This window comes from Ochotona curzoniae, unplaced genomic scaffold, assembly GCF_017591425.1.
Source record: "Ochotona curzoniae isolate NIBS_2020 unplaced genomic scaffold, NIBS_Ocur_1.0 scaffold_3223, whole genome shotgun sequence".
In the NCBI taxonomy this organism is placed as follows: domain Eukaryota; kingdom Metazoa; phylum Chordata; class Mammalia; order Lagomorpha; family Ochotonidae; genus Ochotona; species Ochotona curzoniae.
The window spans coordinates 4,970,812-4,994,345 of NW_024467108.1; the positions used below are offsets into that span (position 1 = coordinate 4,970,812).

The window sequence follows — 23,534 nt, forward strand, 5'->3', positions numbered from 1 at the left end:
TTCAGCACCTGCTGCCAGCTTCACAGGGCCGGGGGCTCAGGTGACCAGGCCTGGGCGCCAGGCCATGGCCAGTCATGCTGTGCTAGGCTCTAGGCTCCAGGGGCGTTGGGACTCACCTCTCCCAACCTCTCCTCCAGCCCCACCCAGCTGCCCACTTCCTGCCTTGGAGCAGCCCAGCCTCCAATGCTGCCAGACTTAGCAACAGCTCTGTCGTTGCCTTGCCTACCTGGCCAGCTAGATCAAGGAATGAATGACCACAGGCCCATTTCTCAGAGGGCTACACAGTCGTAGAGGGTCATGCATCTGCCAAGAGCCACACAGCACTCAGAGCTGAGACATGTCCCCAATAGACTACCACCCTGGGGCTGCCACCCCAACCCCTCCTCCACTGACTGCCACTCTCAGACCGGCACACCCTCTGACCCTCCACATACCGATTGCCACCCTTGGACTGGTATACCTCCTGACATGCACACTCCACACACACACCCCAACTGCCACCCTCGGGCTGGCACACTCCCCTCTCCGCCCAACTCTCCCACCCTGCCTGCAGGCTCCCTCTGAAGCTGGCACAGGGCAGCTCACCGGAGTGGTGTCATCATGGGAGCGCTGGTAGCGCTTCCAGCGGCAGCCGTAGATGCCCGTGAGGCAGGAGAGGCACAGTTGGGGCTCGTAGTACTGTAGAGGCTGGTGTCTGACCATGCTCGCGCCTGTGGCCCTGGTGCCTGGCCCTCAGGCGCCCATTGAGGCCAAGGCCCTCCAGCTGGTCCTGTGGGAGGAAACGTGGGGCTGTGAGGCAGGGGAGGCATGAAGGGTGAGGCTGCTCTCATATCCAGAGGCCTGCTTGGGTCCCAGCCGCCCAGCCCTTCCCTGCAGCCACCCCAGCCTAGCACACGGCAGCTGCTGTCGCCAGCTCTCCCCTTAGGAAGCTCCCTCTTTCCCCTGCTCCCCTCCTCTATGAAGCCACCCCTCCCCTCGGCGCCCTCCCCATCCTCAGCTACCTTTTTCCAATCCTGCGTTTTGGTTCTCTACTTTGCTTCTTGTCTGCCTATCCCCACAGTACTGTAAATTTCTCAGCAAGGACTGAGGTCTGTCTTGTTCTCTGCCATCTCCCCGAGAAAGAGAACAGGGCGTCGCACACGAGACTTTCATAATCAGCACTCCGAAGTAAGTGATCAGAAATGCCTTCTGAACTGCGGAGCACTTACAACACAGCCGGCACCGTGTAAACACTCCCTTAGCAAGTTCATGGCCAAAACTTAGGTAAGGCATCAAAGGCTGTGTCCCAAACCCATCTGACAGCTGAACAAACCAAGGCTTTGAGTGAGAGTGAGAAAGAGACAGAGACTTCGCCCTTGGCCATTCTGGAGATGGGCTCCATTGGCTGCCCAGGGCCAAGGCTACAGGCAAGGGAGCTGCTGGCCAGGTGGGGGCGGGTGTTATCACAGGGAGGCAGCGGCCTAACCCTTCTTGGTACTCTGGGGCTACGGGAGGGGCTCAGCTGAGGACCAGGGAGGATCACGTGTGCACAGGTGGCAGTGGGCGTGGCACAGCTGCTGCCCTGAGCCAGGTGCCCTTGCACTCTGATACCTGAATGCCGAGGGTTCATCTGGCAGATGAGGCCCAGGGACCTGTCGGATGGTACATAGCCGTGGGGAGCCCCAAGGACTCAGCCCCTGGCTTGGGGCCTTCAGAATGTGAAGTCCTGAGTGACCACAGGGATGAGACAGACACGGTAACCTCTCCCGGACAGTGATAGGAACAGCCAGGCTTTTTTATATACTGATACTTCCAGAAGCCCCTGGAAGGATATAACATTACTTCCTTGTGATAGAATTCACATGAAAGGTTTTTGGAGGACCCATCTCTGTGACTTATCAGGTAGAGCTGCTAGCTGTGGGGCTGGCAACCCATATGGGGGCTGATTCGAGCTCTAGTTGCTCCACATCTGATGCAGTTCCCTATTAACATGCCTGCAAAAGCAAAAGAGGATAGCCCAAATGACTGAGCCCCTGTACCCTTACAGAGGCCCAGATGAAACTACTTGTTTTGGCCTGGCCCAGCCCCAGTCATTAAGTACTTTTAGGGAGTGAATAGAACTTTCTCTTATGGCTTGGTGCTGTGGCATAGCGGGTTCAAGTCCTGCCTGTTCTACTTCTCCATTTATTTATTTATTTATTTATTTATTTATTTATTTATTTATATTGGAAAGTCAGATATACAGAGAGAAGGAGAGACAGAGAGGAAGATCTTCCATCTGTTGACTCACTTCCCAAGCAGCCTCAATGGCCAGAGCTGTGCCAATCTGGAGCCAGGAGCCTCTTCTGGACCTCCCACACAGGTGCAGGGTCCCAAGGCTTTGGGCCGCCTTCAACTGTTTTCCCAGGCCACAAGCAGGGAGCTGGATGGGAAATGGAGCAGCCAGGACAGGAATTGGCCTCCATATGGGATACTGGTGTGTGCAAGGTGAGAAGCTCACCATTGAGCATCATGTCGGGCCCTGCTCTACTTCCAACTCAGCTCTATGCTAATGGGCCTGGGAAAGCAGTGGAGGATGGCCCAAGTCCTTGCATCCCTGCAACCATGTAGGAGACCAGGAATAAGCTCCTGCTCCTGGCTTCAGACTGGCTCAGCTCTGGCCTTGGTGACCATCTGGGGAGTGAATCAGCAAATAAAGATTTCTTTGTGTTTCTCCCTCTCTTTGTAATGCTGCCTTTCAAATAAAACAAATAAATCTTAAAACAGCTTCTGAAAGGCTGATGTTGCAGCATAGCATATAAAGCTACTGTTTGTGGTGTCTGCGCCAATTGCTATGTTTCCCATCTAATTTCTTGCTAATGGTCTGGGAAAGCAGGTGATAACCCAAGTGCTTGAGCTCCTGCCACCCACGTGGGAGACCTGGACAGAGTTCCTGGCTCCTGACTTTGGCCTAGCCCAGTCCTGGCAATTACAGCCATTTGTGGAATAAACCAGTGCATAGAAAATCTCTGTGTTTTCCTTTTCTCTTACTCTACTTTTCAAAATAAACAAATCATTTAAGGACTTTCTTGGAGAATTTACCCCTTTAAAAAAAAATAGGGTGCTCCATTTTTAATTTTTGAAAGATTTATTTTATTTATTTGAAAAGCAGAGTTACAGGGAGGGAAGGAGCAAGATGAGAATATGAGGAAAGACTGAGAGGCCCCTCTCCCTGGCTTCCTGCCTGGGCCCCGGCAGCCTCAAGGCTGCTTGCTGTCTTGCTGGACTCGCCCATTCTGCAGCTTGCATAGACCAGGACCTGCACAAGGTGTGGGTGGCCCTCCACTCAGCCCACTGCCCGCCAACTGTTCCACACTGCAGCCTGCATCAGGTCTCTGCCCTCCTTTTACTTTCCATCCAGCCTGAAATTGTTCCTGGTGGTGGTGGTACTGGTGGGAAGCATGTGTAGATCCCTGAAAACAGGAGCTCTGAGGCCCCCGACCAGGCTGAGCCAGGTCTGCCGAGGGCAGGAAGCTGTGGGCACTGAGCAGAGCGGAAGCCTGCTTCCCGGAGACAGCTGAGGTCAGTAACCTGAGGCCGAGGATGCCACTAAGTGTGCACTGGCTGCCCCAGAGGCGCATGCTGGGCTTCAGGCCCACTCACCACTTCCACCACTAGGGACCACTGGGGGCCTCTGCCTGCCCAACCCGAATGCTAACCTCAGCTCTGGGGTTGCAGCCTCCAGGCTGTGGCAGCGGGGAGCTCTAAGACCTATTAGAGCTGCCTGGGAAGGCTGAGTGACAACCGCGAGCCTCCCCAACTGCTGGGAAGTGTCTGCCCCAGCCTGTGCATCAGCAGCAACCAGAGCACATGACACCTGGCCCATGGTGAGGGTAGTGGGGGGTCAAACCCAGGGGCCAGAGCCCAGGGAATGGCCATGGGGCATAGAATGGGGATGTTACTGCCTGCAGCTTAGCTCTTGTGGGGCTGGAGAGGCAATCAGGGCTGAGTATTTGTGGAGGACACTCTCAGTTTAATTGCAACCCAGACTGGGGTAGCTTTGTGCACCCACACATGCACTCCCACACTTGCGGCCTTCCAGCAGGGATGGAGGGCCTCAGCCCATAGCCAGGGGCCAGATTGTCTCACTTTGTGCACCTGGCAGATCAGGGCCTGGACTATGCCCCGCACCCCACCTCAGGGAAGGCAGGAGGCAGCTGATCCTGACTGGGGTTGGGGCCTCTCTGGTCTCCACTCACACTGCCACGTCTGAGACTGTGGAAGGGCTCACAGCAGCCTTGCTGTGCTGCTTCTCAGGTATTTGGGGAGAGAAGGAAGTGAGGCCTGGGACTGGCAGCAGGTGGATGTGCTGAGCGAGGCAGCCCAGCCAAGGCTCCTGTGCCTGCACAGTCTTGTCCCAGGATTCCCTGACGTGGGACACATCCCCATGGACCCCTCCCTGTCCACAGCCTTACCCCTGCTGTGACCCTACAACCAAGGGTCCCAACTCACCTGGGAACGGAGATTCTGCTCCCCAACTGGAAGGGAGAGAAGTGGAACTGTGCCCCCTGCCTCTGCCTGGGGCTAGCTGCCTACACACTCCCAGACCCTCCTATTTCTGGGCAAGTTTCCAGCCTGCTCTTGACTGGAAGCAAACCCCTTTCTCCCTGCTTCACATTCTCTTGCCTGGGCTGTAACATCCCTCCCCATGGCTTTGGTTACCTGGCGCTGCCAGGGCATCCGGGTGTCTGCAGGAACTGGCCCGTGGCTTTCTGCAGGGGTTAATGGCATCTCTCAGCATTGATCAAACTCTCCAAGCCCATTCCCAGGAAATCCCCTCCCAAGAGGCCTGCTGGCCCTGGGACAAGAGAAAGCCTCTCCCCAGCTTGAACCTGCTTCCTGTCTGCATTCCCAGCCCCTGCTCTAAGCATAAACAGCCTCCTGTTTGCACAAGGAAAGGCCTTCAAAGAGTCCACACCTGTGACAGTATACACTGTCCCCCACCCCCTTGGGGAGCGAGGGTGGAGGCTAGGGGATGAGGACACCCCTCTAGGGACCTCTCCCCTCCATCTGGGGACCACCAGGCTGCTTGGCTCTCACTGGCCCCTGCTGGCTTGTCTTCCTATGTTTGACCTGGTGTCAAGGCCAGGGTCCCGAGTGTGACTTGCTTGTGACCTAGCACAAGTCACAAGCTCTCAGTCTTACTTTACTCCCTGGAGAAGAGAGGGCTGGCTGGGACAGCCTAAGTTGGCGCCCATACCTACTACCAAAAAGGAGTAAGAGGCCAGCGCATGCTGACCCACAAACAGATGTGGGATATAGTGTGCCAAAGGAAAGGGGTTGTCAGAGGGTGGGAGCGGATAGGCTCACCCATCAGCAATGCCCACACAGGCAGATTTAGAGACAGTGAGCAGATTCGTGAATGTCAGGGGGTGGTGGCCCGGGGCATGGGGGAGTGGCTGTGTCCAGGGGCAGCCTTTCTTCTCAGAAGTGGGGATGCCCAGGAGTCAGTGGCGATGATTGCACAATTCCGTGGATAAAGTCCGCGGCACTGCCGGCCTTGAATGGAAGGACTGTTTGGTATGTGAGTTTTATCTCAACAGAGCTGGTTTTTAAGTGCGTGGAGTCTGGGAATCAATTGAAGATGAACCACTTGGCTGGAGGTGGTGTAAGCCCAGCAGCAGCTGCCCCAGAGAGCACAAAGGCCGGAGGAGCTGGGCTGTTCCTGGGCCCTCTCCATTCCTCCTGGAGCGGGTCTCCAGGGCCCACAGGTGCTGCCATTCACCGCTGCTCTCTTCCCAGGGAGTCCCCTACACCAACTAACCCCAGCTTTGTCTCTTTGCACCCCACAGCCTTGACAGGTGAGAAGATAGTCCTGTGTCCCCGGTTCTCAGCTAGTTTGAGGCTCTTGACAAATGTGTCCAAGAAATGGTAGAACTAACAGGATCATCACGCTGCTGCTTCAAGCCATAACGGGAATTGTCTGTCCTGCGGTCAGCTGCAGGGCCACCTGGGGGTGACATGGAGCTGGGCTGGGTACCATGCTGAGTATGGGACAGGTAGGACCTCCTGTTGGCAATCTTCCAGAGTACAGGCCAACAGTCTTTGCAGATTAAAAATACGGTGTGGCTGTGGTGAATGGGAAAACGAGCGGTGGGACATGCTTGCACTGGAATATTACTTGACACCAGAACAGGTAACCCAGCCATGGAGAAGCCTCAGCAGCATGCTGGTGAGGTGGGGAAGAGGCAGAGTCAACCAGAGATGACACATTGTGTGGCTCTAATTGCACATACTTCTAGAAAAGCCAAAACCACAGTGGCAGTGAGATGAGGGGGTGCCAGGGGCTCAAGGCAGACAGAGAGGAGGCAAACCAGTGGGGACAGGGAGTTTTTAGGATAAAATCAGCATCAGGATAACAATGGCATACATCCATCAGCACACATCTGTCACACTGCAGGGAATGCCTAAGGCAAAGAATAACCCCAAACTTAAACTAAGAGATTTAGCTAATTACAATGTAGCAGTCTTGGTTAATTTTTTTTTTTTTTGGTCCATCATTTGTAACAAATGTATCACACAAAAGCAAAATGAAAAGAACAGGGGAGACTGGGGAGGATGGATGTAAGAGACTGCTCTGGATTCCACAACTGGATTTTTCTGTTAGTTTAAAACTTCCCTCTTTTTCAAAATTTGTAACGTGGGCCAGTGCTGTGGTATAGCACATAAAGCCACTACCTGCAGTGCTGGTGTCTCATACAGGTGCTGGTTCGAATCCTGGCTGCTCCATTTCCAATCCCGCTCCCTGCTAATATACATAGGAACGCAGTGGAGGATGGCTAAGTACTTAAGCCTCTACACCTGCACAGGAGACCCAGCAGTACCTCGCTCCTGGTTTCAAACCAGCCTGGCAGCTGTGATAGGATAACGGCAACAGGGCAGCATGGCCCAGGCCCCCATCCTGCCTGCTTGTCCACAGGGAGAAGCTGCTCGGTGGCTGGAGCCTAAGTGCACTCAGCCTGGGTGTTCCAGCAATACATCAGGCCACATCAGGGGCAGGAGTAAGCTCTCTCCAGCACAATGCCAGAGCCTTATGTTTGCCCAATACTTCTGTCCCAAGAGAACCTGGATGACTCTTCCTCCTGGGAGGAGGCCAAGGGAGTCCTGGGATGGCGGATGGCTCTGTGGATTCCCCTACAGGAAGTGGTCTTCCTCCCTTTCTCCTGGTGGGAAGGGCTGCTTTCCTACCTGGGATACACAGCCTCGGTCTCCCATCTGCCCCCTATCTCAGGCTCATGAAGCACATGTTTGCTGCTCTCTAACTTTAAAAAAAAAAAAAAAAAAAAAACTTAATGAGGGGCTGGCATGGGGATGTAGCCAGCTAATCCTTCATCTGTGGCACCAGCATCCCATGTGGGCACCAGTTCTTGTCCATGCTGCTCCACTTCCCATCCAGCCCTTTGCTGACGACCTGGGAAAGCAGTGGAAGATGGTTCAAGTCCTTGGGCTCCTGTACTAATATGGGAAACATGAAAGAAGCTCCCTGCTCTTGGTTTGGACAGGCTCAGCTCCGGTTGTTGTGGCTATTTGAGGAATGGACCACTGGGATGGAAGATGTTCTCTCTCTTTCTCTGTCTCAAATCTGTTTTGCAAATAAAAATAAATAAATCTTGGGGGCGGGGGGCAGGACGGGAAAGAACATCATGATTTATTTGAGAGACATAAAGATGGAGAAATCTTCCTTCTATTGTCTCACTCCCCCAAGTGTTCACAACAGCCAGGGCTGGCCTAGGCTGAGGTCAAGAGCCCAGGATTCCATGTGGGGCTTTTATGTGGGTGGTTATGTTCCACTATCTCTTGTCTCCCAGGATGTGCATCAGCAAGAAGCTAGACTGGAAATGGAGCAGTGGGACGGGATCTAGGAACTCTGATATGATTTGGCGGGGGGTGGGGGGGGGCTCCTAACCAGTGACTAAAGCCCTGTTCCAAAGTGTTCCAAAGCCCTGTTCCTCAGTCCTTTATTATTATTTATTATTATTATTTAGTGAGTCATTTGAAAGGCAAAGTTAGAGACAAAGATAGATGTACATTCCATCAACTGATTTCCTATCCCAATGCCATAATGGCCAGGACTGGGCCAGGCTAAATCTGCCTCAGGATCTTCTACACGGTTGATCGGGGTCCAAACACTAGGACCAGCCTCCGCTGCTTTCCCAGGCTCATTAGCAGGGAGATGGATTGGAAGAGGAGCAGTTGTAACTCAAATCAGTGCTGCTATGGGACTCCAGCATCGCAGGCAGCACCTTCGTTTGCAGCACCATGGCCCCTGCCCCTTCAGCATGCACTAGGGCCTACAATACGGCCACTACCTGCGACTCTGGCATCCGCATCAATTTGAATCCTGGCTTCTCTGCTTCCTATCTGTCTTTCAGTTAATGTATCTTGGAAGCAGAAGATGGCCCCAGTACTCAGCCCCTGCCACCCATGTGGGAGACCTGGATGGTGTTTCAGGCCCCAGTGTTCTACCTGGCCCGCACTGGCCATTGTGGGTATTTGGGGAGTGATCCAGTCAATGGAAGATCACTTCCTTTCTCACCCTCTGCTTTTCAAATAAATAACTAAAAAAGAAGAAGAAGAAGAAGAAAAGAAAAGAAAAAAGAGCCCAGCACAATGGCCTAGTGGCTAATTCCTTGCCTTGAATGTGCCAGGATCCCATATGCTGGTTCTAATCCCGGCTGCCTAGCTTCCCATCCAGCTCCCTGCTTGTGGCCTGGGAAAGCAGTCGAGGACGGCCCAAAGCCTTGGGACTCTACCCACATTGGAGACCCGGAAGAGGATCTGGGCTCCTGGCTTTGGATTGGCACAGCTCTGGCCGTTGCAGTCACTTAGGGAGTGAATCTGAGCACGGAACATCTTCCTCTCTGTCTCTCCTCCTCTCTGTATATCTAATATTGCAATAAAAACAAATAAATTTTTTTTAAAATGGATTCACAGAAACACAGCAACATGAGCAGCACTTCAGAAGCAGCCCTGAAAACCCCAGTGCCTTTGCCCCCGGCCCCCCTGCCTGGGTGGCTCCCAGTATTGGAGCCCCAGCATAGCCAACAGCTTGCACACTCCCAGCCACAGGCCCCTCCTCTCCTGCACAGCATGCTGCTCCTTCCAGACAACCAGGACATGGGAGAGGAGGAGTACCTGCCCTGCCCCTCTTCCCTTGGCACTGGCAGAGCCAGCCAACGTCCCCCTGCAGGCCAGCCTGGGAGCATGGGGAGTAGAGACCTCCAGTCACCTTCTCATCCCAGGGTGGTGATCCCAATCCCCCCGCCAAGGGGCCCTTAACTTAGGCACAGTGGCCAAGCTGGCTTTGTTCAGATGCCTCTTCTGGGTCCCAGGGAAACAGGCACCATCTTTGTGGGATGGAGGTGGGGCAGAAGTGGAATCTGACAGATTTTTTCCCAGGGCCATGCATCAGTGCCAAGTTTCTGACCCCTTGAATGATGGTTGGTTGCATCCATTTACAGCCAGTAGCATAGATGCTATACCACAGGATGTGGGGGTTAGGAAGGGCTGGGAAGATAGGCAGGTGTGGCTACAGATGGAATGGGCCTTCCAGGTGCTTCTTCAGCAACACCTGCCGGCCCGACCCTAACATGGCTAGCCCCCCTCAGCACAGTGCACCAGGGTAGCTTCACTACCTCCCAGCTCTGGCCAGGCTGGGCCCTCTGAGGACCCTGTGCAGACCTGGGTCTGAGCTGTCCCATCCCCCTGACCACCACCACACACAGTGGGAAGCACACTGCCTCACCCCTGTGGACTCAACTGGCCCAGCAGATTCCCTGAGAGTGGTCCTGGGGCCCAGGGCCTGGTCATCATCTGCCTCCAGGGCTGCCTCACCTACCAGGCTGAGGCTTGGGTCTACTGTGCCTGTGGCACTGCCTGGGGTGAGGGGAGCCTGGACCCCCACCTCATCCCTGCTGCAGGGGTCCCTATATGGCAGGGTCGTGGGGTGGGGCAGGTTCCTGCACTTGGGCCTGCTACCAGAGAGTCCTCAGATGGAGCAGGAAAGCCAGCTGAGTGCTCCAGGAGGGTGAGGAGCCAGGCAGAGGAGCCCAGGCAGAGTACCTCACACACCCATGCTTGGCCTCTTTATAATCATCAGCATCCTCCCCATCTTCAGGAAGTCCCAGTGAGCTATTGGCCCTGACACACACACCTCGGATGCCTGCCTGCATACTTCCGTACAACATCTGGCATCAGACAGCCTCGATTTGAGCCCAGGAAGCCAGGGTCATCCCAGATGTGCACATTGGTCCTTTCTAGTCTCTGCTTCCAGGCACCTCTGAGAACCTGGGGTTGCATACTCTTCTCTTTCAAATGCACAGGTCTCCCTTGGGTGACCAGGAAAACCCACCCTCAGCAGAGGTGGATGAGGAAGGGCCAGGAGCCACTGGTCCAACGTAAGGGTCCAAGCTAGTCCCTTGGGTGGAGGACCCTGATTCTGCCATGAGCCACTCATTCCTTTGGCTGAAGCATCAGTTTCTCCAGGATGTTGTGTTCAAATACAAATCCTGGCGGGGGGGGGGGGAATAAGTTTTGGCCTCACAGTTAGGACTGTCGGTTGAAATGCTTGGGTGCCTTATCCCGGTGCCTGGGTAAAATCCCCGCCTCTAGCTTCCTCTAGGGGAAGACAGTTGATCATGGTTCACCCACATGTGAGCTGTGTGGAGCTCCTGGCTCTGCCTGCCCCAGACCTGGCTATTGCAAGTGTTTGGGGAGTTAACTGGCAGATGGGAGATCTATCTCCCTCTCAAATAAATGAAGACTAAAATTAAAATACAATAATTTCCTGAAGTTGTAAACCCATCAAATCCCCAAAGTGGAGGTCAAGAAGAGAGTTAATACTTGGCTTGGGAGGAACAGTCAGCCAGAGAGGTGACACGGAGGCCAGCTGGCCAGGCTTGGGACACGGACACACGCATTTCCCACAGGACTTGTCATCTATGAAGTAGGGTCAGTATGGCACCAGCCCCAGGCAGCCAACGAGCCAAGAGGGGGACACTGTAAAAAGTTGGTGGCATGGACTAGCACTGTGGTCTGGTGGGTTAAGCCACTGCCTACGAAGCCAGCATTCTACGTGAGTGCTGGTTCAAGTCCCAGTCTTGCTCCCTGCTAATGCACTTAGCAAAGCAGCAGAGATGGGGCCAAGTTCTTAGGCTCTTACCATTCATGTGGGAGACCTGGAAGAAACCCCTGGCATCCGACTGGCACACCACTATGGCTATGTGGGGTGTGAGCCAGCAGACAGAAGATCTCTGTCTCTCCCTCTGCCTCTGTACTTCTCTCTTTCAAATAAATAAAATAAATCATTTTCTAAAAAAATGTAAAGAAGTAGAGTTCATGGCAAAATAAAATCAAAAAGCAAGTTTACTCTAGCACAAAACATTTTGAAACGCATGCATGGCTTTTACATACCTGCAGTTTGCATGGGCTGTCTGAAGGCCCCTCACGCATGCAGGGCTGGAAGAAACACCTCCTCCTACAGCTTCAGGTTTTCTTTGTCTGTGCAATGGGATAACAACTCCTGCTCCTCTCACCTCTTTGCCATGAACCGCAGGCTTCCGCCATGGGACAGGCCCACCCTGATTTAGCTCCAGCGACTGCTCTCCAGAACCTGTCTCCAGCTCCCTCTCCCTCCCCTCACCCCTTTCTCTCTTTTCTTTTTTCTTATTTTCTTACCTGGAAGAAGGTAGCAGTGGCAGTAAGCTGGCTCCTGGGAGCTTCCACACAGCAGGGATGTCCTGTCACTGGCAGAGCTGAGGGGACAAGGAAGACCAACGCTGTGAGACCCTGTATCTCTCCACCCTGCCTGAGGCTGTCTCAGCTGGCACTTAGCGAGCCCTGCCCTGTGCCCTCCCCGTGCCAGACGTGAGACCCCATGATGGATGGCGGCTAGTCTCAGACCTGACCTGGACAGGGGGACCATGAACCTGGCAGGGCCAGGGCTCCGCCTATGCCATTCAGAGAGGCAGAGCGGAGCCAAGGCTTGGACGAGAACTCTGCCCCAGCCTGTGGGACCCAGAGCCCCATGCCAGCAGGAGACTCACTCCGTCTCAGGCCATGGGTGGACAGGGCTGGGCTTGGAGACAGCTGAGACATTGACCTCAGCTACTGAGACACAGACTCCAGAGCCACGCAGGCCTATGTCCCTGCACTGCCAGTTCCTGGGTTTCCATGTCCCTAATGCTTGACATGTCACAGGCTAGGAACATACACTGATTGCCTTCATCTCCATGAGGATGCCAAAGGGGCAGCGGGGATACAAATAGGCTGGGGTGTAGCCCGCCATGCACATGCGCACACACCTGGGGACCCAGCTATGATGCACCTGACGCAGTAGGTCTCAGCTAGGCCCGAGCTGACCCAAGGGAACGCGAGGGCTGCAGGGCCAGGAGCCTCCGCGTGAATAGCCAGAACAGAAGAGGTAGAAGATGCAGAGGGAGGGGCGAACTAGGAGAGAATTCCCCTTCATCCTGTGTGTCCCTGGGAAAGTTCGCTGACCTCTCTGTGTTTCCATAATAAAAAGCTACTTCACAGCATGGATGTGGAGGTGAGTACTGCAAGATTTGTCATTTCAGGCTTCTCAGAGGCATATGCTCCCAACAAGGCAACACAGTCAGAAAGCAAAGCCAAATCTCGTCACATAACTCCTGCCAGCACCAAACTGCACAGCCACCGAGCTCTCCTGAGTCCCCCATGGGGCCCAGAGAAGGGCTAGGACTAGAGACAGTCACCAGACAGCTGGTGCCAGAAACCCAAGTCCACGCCTCCATGAGTGTGGCACTGCGTGGTAAGACAAAGTGCTGGGCCTAGCATGGTAGCCTAGTGGCTAAAGTCCTTGCCTTGACACGCTGGGATCCCATATAGGTGCAGGTTCTAATCCTGGCAGCCCCGCTTCCCATCCAGCTCCCTGCCTGTGGCCCGTGAAAGCACTTGAGGATGGGCCAAGGCCTTGGGAGCCTACACCTATGTGGGAGACCCAGAGGAATCTCCTGACTCCTGGCTTCGGATTGGCTCAGCTCTGGCCTTTGCAACCACTTGGGGAGTGAATCAATGGATGGAAGATATTCCTCTCTGTCTCTCCTCCTCTACATATCTGACTTTCCAATAAAAAATAAATAAAATAAACCTTTAAGACAGACAGACAACACGCCAAGATCCTCCACAGGGTCCCAGCCCCTTGAAACGAGACGTGTCATGGTGGTGGAGGTGGAGACTGCCCCCATCCCTATCCTGGCCCCACCCCCGCGGCTTCCCAGCACAAGCCCAAAGCCTTGGGGAGCCATCAAGCTCGGGGTCACCCAGGGTCCTGGTGCAGTAGTAGAAGCTGATGCAGCAAAGGAAGAAACCGGTAGGAATTTACATGACATGCCAACGTGGCATCTACGACCCTAGGCCAAGGGGCTTTTCTGCCATGGACTGGCTGTGCAAGATCAGGTTAATCAGTGTCCTTCTCTGAGCCCCAGTCCCCTCATCTGTGGGACAGTCAGGGATGGCAGCATGTGATCAGAGGGTTTTACATGAATAGACAAACAGATTTATGAATGGCATCAGTGAGGTAGGATGCCTGGATATCACTGGAGCTGTACTGTAAAATCTGTCATATGGGGCCCAGCACAGTAGCCTACTGGCTAAAGTCCTTACCTTGCATGCACCAGGATCCCATGTGAATGCAGGTTCTAATCCTAGTGGCCCCTCTTCCCATCCAGCTCCCTGTTGTGGCCTGGGGAAACAGTAGAGGAAGGACAGCCCAGGGCCTTGGGACCTGGCACCTATGTGAGATGCCCAGAAGTTGTTCCTGGCTCCTGGCTTCAGATCAGCTCAGCTCTGGCCATTATGGCCACTTAGGGAGTGAATCAGCAGACGAAAGATCATCCTCTATATCTTTTCTCCTCTCTGTATATCTGACTTTCCAATAAAAATATATAAATCTTAAAACAAACAAACAAGATCTGTCATCATCTATGATAGAGACTGTCTCACTGGCAAAATGATCCACCCCCAGTACCATGTACCCATGTACCCCAGTACCATGGGCAAAGAGGCCAGCGCTGCGAGCTGCATATGCCACACGCACCAGCAGAGCTGAGAACAGACGGCGGCCTGGATATACAACACCCATGAGTCCCCAGTCCCAAGCCCCGCCTCCCCGGAGACCCAGGCCCCAGCTGAACTCCTCTCCACATCTCTGATCAGAAGGACTCAAAACTTCTCTCCAGAACTGGTGAAGCTCCAGGTTAGTAAGTGGCTGCAGAGGGCGAGGCGGGGGGGAATCTTGTATGAGGAGGAGGACGCCTTCTGCCTGCACAGCACCTGCAGCGGCACCACGCTGACCCCAGCAGCCACTTCCAGACTGCTGAGCGTCTCTCCCCATCAACCCACACCCAGGCAGAGGCAATGGTGGGTCAAACATCCTTGATCTTCTGTGACGTTTAGCTATAAGCAGCCATAACTTAGCATGCGTGTTTCAGTTTTCAGTATAAAGGTGTGATTTGTCACACAGGAAAACAAAATGGGTTTTCTTTGATGGATTTACCAAATGAGCTGTCTGGGTTGCAGGACTCCCTGGCTCCCCAAGCCGACCCTCCCACACGTAGCCTCCTGGGTGGAGTCAGCCACAGGCTTAAGGGGATCATGGCCTCTCAGATCTAGCCTGGGCTCCCTAGCCAGTCCAGGCACCTAGAACCAGCGACCATATAGGATCTCGGTGCATTCAAGGTGAAGACGTTAGCTGCTAGGCCACTGCGCCGGGCCCAAAATAAATAAATCTTAAAAGAAAGTATTTATTGGGTCCAGCGCAGTAGCCTAGTGGCTAAAGTTCTTGCCTTGCATACACTGGGATCCCATATGGGTGCTGGTTCTAATCCTGGTAGCCCTGCTTCCCATCCAGCTTCCAGCTTCCCATCCAGCTCCCTGTTTGTGGCCTGGGAAAGCAGTTGAGGACAGCCCAAAGATTTAGGATCTTGCACCCACGTGGGAAACCCGGAAGAAGCTCCTGGCTCCTGGCTTCGTATGGGCTCAGCTCCAGCCATTGAGGTCGCTTGGGGAATAAATTAACAGTTGAAAGATCTTCCTCTCTGTATATCTGACTTTCCAATAAAAAAAAAATGAAAATAAATCCTTAAGAAAGAAGTATTTACTGGGGCTGGTGAAATCCACTGCCTGTGACACCAGCATCCCATATGGAAGCCACTTCATGCCCCAGCTGCTCCATTTCCCATCCAGGTCCAGTCAATGGCCTGGGAAAGCAGCAGAAGACGGAAGATGGCTCAACTATTTGGGTCCATGCCAGCCACATGGGAGACATAACAGAAGCTCCTAACTTCTGACTTCAGCCTGGCCCAGTAACAGACACTGTAGCTATAGGGTAAATGAAACAGCAGATGGGAGATCTCTGTCTCTCCTTCATTGTCTTTCAAAGTCAACAAAAAACATCTTCTTTAAAAACATTTAAATGTACTTATTAGAGAGAGAAAGAGCTGCCAACCCCTGGCTCACTCCCTAATTGCCCTCAATGACCAGATCTGAGCTGGACCAAAGCCAGGAGCTGTGAGCCCAAACCAAGTCATCCTAGTGGTGGCAGGAACCCAATTCCATGAACCATTAACCCCTGCTTCCCAGGGACTGCGATAGGAGGGAGGTGGGATCAGGAGCCAGCAACAGGAGTGGAGCCCCTACACTCCCATGTGACACCCCGGTGCCTTATCTGCCATGCCAAACACCTGTCCGGCACCCTCCATGCTTTATCTTACACGACCCACACTGGCCTCTCCAGGGCAGACACCAACTTGCTACATCCATATCCCCTGGGACCCTCACACAAGCAGCTTCCCTCAATTTCCCTAATGGCATATCCCTCCCCAACACAGCCCCCCACCCATGACTGTGCAGGCAGAGCTCAACCTCCCCTCCCCGCTCCCAGGGAGGGTCACCCTGGGCTGTCACCCACACTGCTCCTGGATCTCCTCAGTGGGCCTGAACCGAAGCTGCCTGCCTGGGCACTGCCTGCAGTAACCTCTTGCCTCTCTCCTCCTCTTTCTATGTCTCCACCCTTTAGCAGTTTTAATAAATCACTTTCACAGGAATCCTGCAGTCAGGGTCTACATGTGTGTCACCCAAGCCTGACAGCTGTAAGGAAGCTGTGGTGAGCTCTGTGGAGGTGGGGCATCTGGAGCTCCGTGACCTCAGAGGCTTATACAGAGTGTGAGTGCCAGATGCAAAGCCACAACACCAACTGCTGCCCACCACCCCGGTCCACCACCTGCATCTTCTAGGCCTGTTGATGTCCCCCGCTACTGCGTTGCCCTCCTGGTCTTCCACACTGACTTCCCTTCTCCTCCTCTGCCTGGAAGAAAGGCAGAGTCCACAGATCCAACGAGATGACTAAGCCCTGGTCTGGCTCCCCTTGGCGCGGCCCCTGTTGTGGTCAATCTCGTGAATCAGGGCGGGTCTGACATGCGGGGAATGCAGGCGGACTTCAAGCAAAACAAGTTGTGAAAACACGGACAGACGCCGGCTGCTGCCGGCGATGGGCCTGGCTCCACCAGGCAGGGCCAACCAAGTTCACCGGGTGGGAACAGACCACAGGGGGGGAGACCAGAGGAAGAACGCCCAGCCAATGGGTACAGGGCCTGGGCTGGGGCTGGGCGGAGCCTCCCTGGAGCTGGTCTACCAGGTGGCATGGTTGCAGGGTCTGTGGGGTTTCTATTTCCTGGGACCCTCCCTTGCAGCCTGGCTAGGTTCCAGGGGAGGGCCTCAGCAGGGCTAACAACCACCCCTCATGGCCCCTGCTCTGCCTCCTGTCCACCAGCTAGGGGCCTTTCTCACTTATCACCCCAGTGAGCCTGTCTCCAGCTCTACACCTGCGCACAGCAAAACCCACCTGCATGGGAGGGCCTTCCCATTTGCCTCTGCCTGGCTGAGCTCTTACAGATCCCTCAGAACCCAAATGCAAGACAGCCAGGTCCTCAAGTGCATGGCCAATGGTCCAAGACACCCTCGGCTCTATTTCCAATGCCCAGACACTGTTCTGGACTTTTCCTGAGTCTAACTCCTTTAACGCTCCAGAGACATCCGTGGCAGCTGGGGGGCTGCCAGCCCACCTCCGTGTGCACATCTCACAGTGTGACTCCCCACAGCCTCACTGTCAACAGGAGACTACCATGGGGAGGTCACTAGAGGCTACTCCTGCTGGGGGCCTGAGTTGCCAAAGAATGCTGTCCAAATAGGCTGTCATATCGTGGGAGAGCCCAGTAAGTCATACAGACAGGAAGCCGGAGACACAGGGAGAGAAGGCCCTGGATGCCTGCTCACTATTCCAGCCATCACCCCAGGACATCCTAACCCCGAGCTACCTGATCTACCTCATCTGCAACTCCTATCTCAGAGACACTGTTCGGCACAGGTATGGCTTTGGACACCTGCATCCAACATAGGAGCATGTAGAACTGATTTGTGATTCAGCTTCAGTTCTGATGTGGCTTCCTGCTGATGCAACAGGTGATGGCTCAAGTACTTGGGTCCCTGACACCCACGTGGGAGAACTTGATGAAATTTGGGCTTCTGACTCATTCTCCCTACTCCTGGAAGAACCTCAGCCACTGAGCTAGGAGCTGGTGGAGCCAGGGCCTGAGCCCAAGCCACAGTGTCCCTGAAATCACACTGCTCACAGCCACCAAAGCCAGCCTGGTCTCCCAGCCCACAACAGTTTCAGGGAGTCGCTGTTAAACAAACGAAGGAAGAAATAGACCAGAGAATGAGAGAACAATAGTGAGCAAAAGCATCAGCCCCCTGGTGCACAGCCAGGGACCTTGGCTGAGGCTGCACCTTGCAAATGTGTCCGACAGGGCCTTTCATCACAAGCAGCTCCACGGTCCACAGCCTTGGGAGAAGTCAGGTGGTGGAAGGAGCCCAGCAGGTGCCGCGCACCTTAGACACCCACAGAGTTCTTCAGAGGGCCTCCTCTTCTCCCTGCTCCCCACCTGCCCCGGCCCTGACACTGTAGAGGACACAGAGTTCAATGTCCTAGTATGACTCTGCTAACAAGAGACACCCCGAATTGTCATCAATTCCACAGGGACAGAAACAGAATGTGGACAGACACTTGGCACTGCTGCTAAGACGCCCGCATCCCACAGCAGAGTGCTTGAGCTTGCCCCTGACCCCGGGAGGCAGTGGTGATGGTTCAAAGAATTGAGTTCCTGACAGCCACGTGGGAGACCCGCATTAAGCTTCCAGCTCCTAGCTGGGGCCCCTGCGTTGCAGACATCTGGAAAGTGAGCCAGCAGGTGTGAGCTCGCTCTCAATCTCTCCTCTCTCTCTCAATCTCCCTCTCTCTCCCAATCTCTCTCTCTCTCTCCCTCCCTCCCTCTTAAATAAATAAAATTTTAACAACAAGAGTGGTTGCCAGGGGAAACAGGGAAAAGCTGTGAACAGGCATGGGGTTAACCCCTAGTACCACAAGCCAACAGAGGGAGCTCCTTAGTCCTTCTACCACAGCGTGGATGCAGCTACCACTGATGACCAACACACTTCAAGCGGCCAGGTTCGTTAGGAGCTTTTTCACACAAAAAATAAACATTTAGAATTGCTCGCACTCTTTGGGTAGAGAGAAAGAAGACAGGCAGAGGGGGAGGGGCCATGGTCCAGGAAGGTAGCACAGAAGAGGGGGCACTCCCACTGGGCAGGATTTAGAGCCAGCACTACTGGCATAGGGTGGTACACAAGGGAAACATGGAACACAGGCTCCTGCCAATGGCGTGGAAGGACTAGAGAGCACCTGGACACCTGCTGAGTGCTCCCAAGGCCGCCCGCCGTGTGCTCCCAAGGCTGCCCGCTGTGTGCTCCCAAGACCACCTGCCGTGTGCTCCCAAGGCCGCCTGCCGTGTGCTCCCAAGGCCGCCCGCCGTGTGCTCCCAAGGCTGCCCGCTGTGTGCTCCCAAGACCACCTGCCGTGTGCTCCCAAGGCCGCCTGCCGTGTGCTCCCAAGGCCGCCCGCCGTGTGTTCCCAAGGCCGCCCGCCGTGTGTTCCCAAGACCGCCTGCCCGCTGTGTGCTCCCAAGACCGCCTGCTGAGTGCTCCCAAGACCGCCTGCTGAGTGCTCCCAAGGCTGCCTGATGAGTGCTCCCAAGGCTGCCAGCTGTGTGCTCCCAAGGCCACCCGCCATGTGCTCCCAAGACCACCTGCTGTGTGCTCCCAAGGCTGCCTGCTGAGTGCTCCCAAGGCTGCCTGCTGAGTGCTCCCAAGGCTGCCAGCTGTGTGCCTCTGTCCTTCTGGGGCCATAGTCTTCCCATCTGCAAGCGTACCAGGGTGAGCTAGAGTTCCTAGGCGTCCTGCCAATGCCCACATGTGGAAGAATCCTGGCAGCAGGGATCAGAGCCCTTCCTCATCAAACCACCAAGAATCACCGCTTCGGATTCTTGTGCCAGGCAGTCTCCACCCATTTTGCAGAAGGAGAAGCTGAGACCCAAGCAGATCTGACTTAAGTCAAACTCAGCAGACACAGTTTATGCACCTGCTATGTTGTGATTGGGCCACAATCCCTCCCCACTGCCATGCCTCCTGTTCTGTGTTGCCCACACATGGCAAGCATAAGCCCCTGAAGCCAGGAACATGGCACCCCTGTGCCAAGCTCCCTCTGCTTGTTACCAGAGGAAAAGGGATGGGTCAGCTCTTGTTCCAGCGCCAGCTGCCAAGCATGAGCCGGGGGCTCCCACAGGACGAGGATCCCTCCCTCACAGCCCTGGAGAGGGGTTGTTAGAGGCCAGGGGATACAAATTCAAGCCCAGACCCTGGCACACTGTAGGTGCTCAAAGCATGGTCAAACACTGCGGGTTCTCTCCTTTCTGACCCGGCTGTTTTCATCGATCGGTTTGTTCCTCTGGAAGGCCAGCTGGTGTGTTTCTCTGCATGCTTCCCAGAAGGCATGCTCCCCCAGGAAGGCAGGCAGGTGGGGTGGCCCCACTGCCCCGGGGAGGGAAGAGGAGGGCCCTGTCTGATGCGCAAGGGAAAAGTCACCATTGCCTGGAAAGGAGGGAGTGACTGGGGAAGCCTGGTGGCTGCTCTGGCACCCCTCACCCCCTCTGCCCTGGTAGAGACTCAGGGCAGCCCTGGAGCCTGCTTAATAAGCTCTTCGGGGCCTGGCCGCGAGGCTTGCTCTGATCAGGCTGATACTAAGCCAGCACAAAGCCTGCTATACTTGGCTGAGCAGAGGCTACCTTCTTTCCAGCTGCCGCTCACTCACCAGCCCCAGGCATGGGTATGCCACTTACAGGGTATGTGTATGGGGGGTATAGTACCCAAGGGCCCCAGGAGGGTCACACAAGAGCCCCCGCATCCCAAAGATCTCATAAGCCACTGTTTCCAAGATTGGAGATCAGACAGGGTGCCAAAAGACTAGGGGGCACTGGAGGCTGTTCAAGACCTCACCAATCACAGAGCAGGTCCCAAATGGCCTCTGAAGCTGGGCCAGCTGTGTCCTGGCCCTGGGGTGTCCCCAGCAGGGGAGTGACATAGACTAGGGGGACTCAGTACCGAGGTCTTCCACCCACACCACCCCCAGCCTGATGTGTAATTTCTGGGCACTGCAGGCGAAAGGAAGTGGGAGGAGTCAAAGCTGCCAGCAAGTCTCCCTGCCAGACACAGCTGGGCAAGGTGTCCGCAGTCAGGGTCGGCTGTGCCATCGAGGTCTGCTGTACCGTCAGAGATAGCACTTGGCACAAATGCGCCCTGAGAGGTAGGGTGGCTGTCGGAGGCCTGTGCTGGAAGGAACTGGAGGAAGAAGCCCAGTCCAGGCCGCCTCACTGTGGGCCATAGCTTCCCAGAACTTCCTCTCCCAACATCCTCTTTCAGACGGGAAAATCAAGACCTAGCCAGAGAAGGCCACGGATTCAAGGTCACGAGGGGAATTAGTGGCTGAGCTGCCCTGGCTTCTTTCCACCTGTCCGTGAGCAGGGCTCAGCTGTCCCCAGCTCCTGCAGCCCTGACACAGTGACCGAGCCACCAGTCATCTGAGGGCCAAGCCAAAGGTGGGGGGGAGGGGACAGAGTCACAGCCTCGCTGCCAAGGCTGGCCAGCTGGGCATGCACATGGCCTGGCGAGGGCTGCCCTAGGGGACACTCAGAGGTTAACTGAGCAGCTGTCCCACTAAGGAGAGCAAAGGCAGCCCTACTCGACCCCACATCACAGAGCCTGTCCGTCACTGACACAGAACCCGGCCTCAGCCCCTGAGCCCTGTGCCTGCACCCATCACTTATGGCTGCTGCACTTCCTCACCAGCACCTCCAACAAAGCCCAGGAGGCCCAGGGATTTGCCCAGGTACCTCAGGACCTGCCCCAAATTCCACAGCCAAGGTCAGCTGATCACTTCCAGGAGCAACTACCAGGTTGCTCAGGACCTGCCCCAAATTCCACAGCCAAGGCCAGCTGATTACTTCTAGGAGCTTCACAGAAATGTCCTCTTGACTGCTTGGAGCCCACTTCTCTGCTCTGACCCAGGGAAGTGGATCTTCCTATGCCCCAGTGCCTTGCTGTGTAACCAGCACCCTCCTGGGCGTGTCACCTGCTGGGCTGCATGACGTAGCTCTACGTCAGCCATAGCAGGTGGACCTTGAGGGCAGAATCTTACAGATGGGGCCTGGAGAAGGTCAAGTCACAGAGGTGTGCCTGGGACAGGAACCCAGGGATGTGCCTGCTGGGCCTTTTGGAGACAGGAGTCAAGGACCTGTTCACTGGATTGCTCTTCAAGGACAAGCTTGCTAAATGTCACTGTCCTGCTACGCCATCCCTGCCTGTCATCCCTCCCACCAGCAGCCAACCCATGCACAGGGAGCCTCTGCAAGGCCTTGGGGTGCCAGCCTCGCCAGCTGCTGTCCCTGTCCCCAGCCTGGCGGGGCCAGGACATCATCTGGGAGCTGCCCAGGAATTGGAGCATGGTGGGTAGGGCACCCTCAGAATACCAGGAAGACACTGTTCTTAGGTAGGGTGGCTTTACCTCAGCACCTACTCTGGGTGGCAGGTAGGTCGTGGGCCATCAAGGGACAGGAGAGGGGAAGGTGCTGGGATTAGCATCTTCCTCTGCCCTGCAGGCCCTGTGTCCAGCAGTTCCAAGTACCCACTGCCTTGCCAGCCACCCAGGGATCCAGGACAGAGTGCCCTGTCCATGAACTGGCCCTGTTGGACCCACGACTGTGAGATGGATAGACTAGTTTGGAAAATGGGCTACAGAGCCCCTGCCCCAGGCTCCTCATCCTCCCTAGAAAAGGGGAGGGGTCGTCTCCAGCCCCTGGGCTCAGGAGGCAGGAAGGTCGGCACCTCCTCCCTCTTATGAGGTCCTGGGCTGCATGTGCTATATGTACGATGCACCAGCCGCCTGCTGCAGCCCAGAGAAATCACACCCAGGAGGAGAAGCCTGCAGCCGACCACACAGAGTAGCACTGGGAACAGGGCCAGTGGATAGAGAACTGGGGAGGCAGAGCAACTGAACAAATAAATATCATCTATGACAAGAACTGCATGCCCCCATGTTCAGGCCAGTCAGGGTACGAGGCACTCCCACACCCGTCTCATTGCATCTTTATCAATGCCCCATGTGTGTCCATCACAGGAGAGGGAGCCAGACCCAGAGGCCGAGCAATCTGCCTGGGACGCATGGCACACTTTCCTACGCTGTGCAGGTTGTTGCATGCTTGGAGCCCCAAACCCCAGCCAGGACTCCCCTCTCCCACTTTCCTCCTGTCTCCCCCAACAAAACCTGAATCAGGGCCAAGGCCTAGGAAGAGGCAGTGGCAAGGACTCTTAGGTGGCATTTGCTCAGCAAGCTTTTGGATTCTCACTGCCTCCCCACCCTCAACCACCACCAAAGAAGACCCAGAAGAAACTCCTGGCTCTTGGCTTCATCCTGGGCCAGCTCCAGCTTTTGTGACCATTAGGGAAGTGAATCAGTGAATAGAAGATCTGTTACTCTCTCCATCTCTCTCCACAAACATGTCTTTCAAATAAAAATAAATACATCTTTTTAAAAATTCATTTATTTTTATCAGAAAGGCAGATTTACAGAAAAGGAGAAGCAAAGAGCTTCCATCCACTGGTTTACTTCCCAGGTGACTGCAATGGCTGAAGCTGAGCCAATCTGAAGCTAGAAGCCAGAAGCTTCTTCCAAGTCTCCCACGTTATTGCAGGGTCCTTAGGCTTTGGGCCATCCTCTATTGCCTTCCCAGGTCACAAGCAGGGAGGTGGATGGGAACTGGAGCAGCCAGGATCAAACTGGTGCCCATATGGGATCTTGGTACTTACAAGGGGAGGGTTAGTGAATTAAGCCTATTGCACCAGCCCCAATACATCTTTAAACAAAATAACCAAACAAAAAACTTCAGAGGGCCTGGGGAGAGCCCAGTCTCTGGGGCTTTCATTTGGCATTTCCCAGCACACAGCAGATGCCTGAGACATCTGCATTTGGTAGATGAAAGAACAGAAATACCTACGCTCTCCCCTGGCCCAGGTGCCTGAAGCAATGCCACAGT

General features: G+C 54.9%; 1 protein-coding gene across 1 annotated transcript in view; it reads right to left on the minus strand.

Moving 5' to 3' along the window:
• Nucleotides 1–23,534, minus strand: part of GDPD5 (glycerophosphodiester phosphodiesterase domain containing 5) — a 67,843-nt gene that overhangs the window by 33,351 nt on the left and 10,958 nt on the right. The window contains exons 2-3 of the mRNA XM_040964441.1: nt 11,695–11,771; nt 586–769 (exon numbers count right to left, since the gene is read on the minus strand). Of these exons, the coding sequence (XP_040820375.1) occupies nt 586–702 (117 nt within the window). The 5' untranslated portion in view covers nt 703–769; nt 11,695–11,771. The remainder of the gene's footprint in view (nt 1–585; nt 770–11,694; nt 11,772–23,534) is intronic.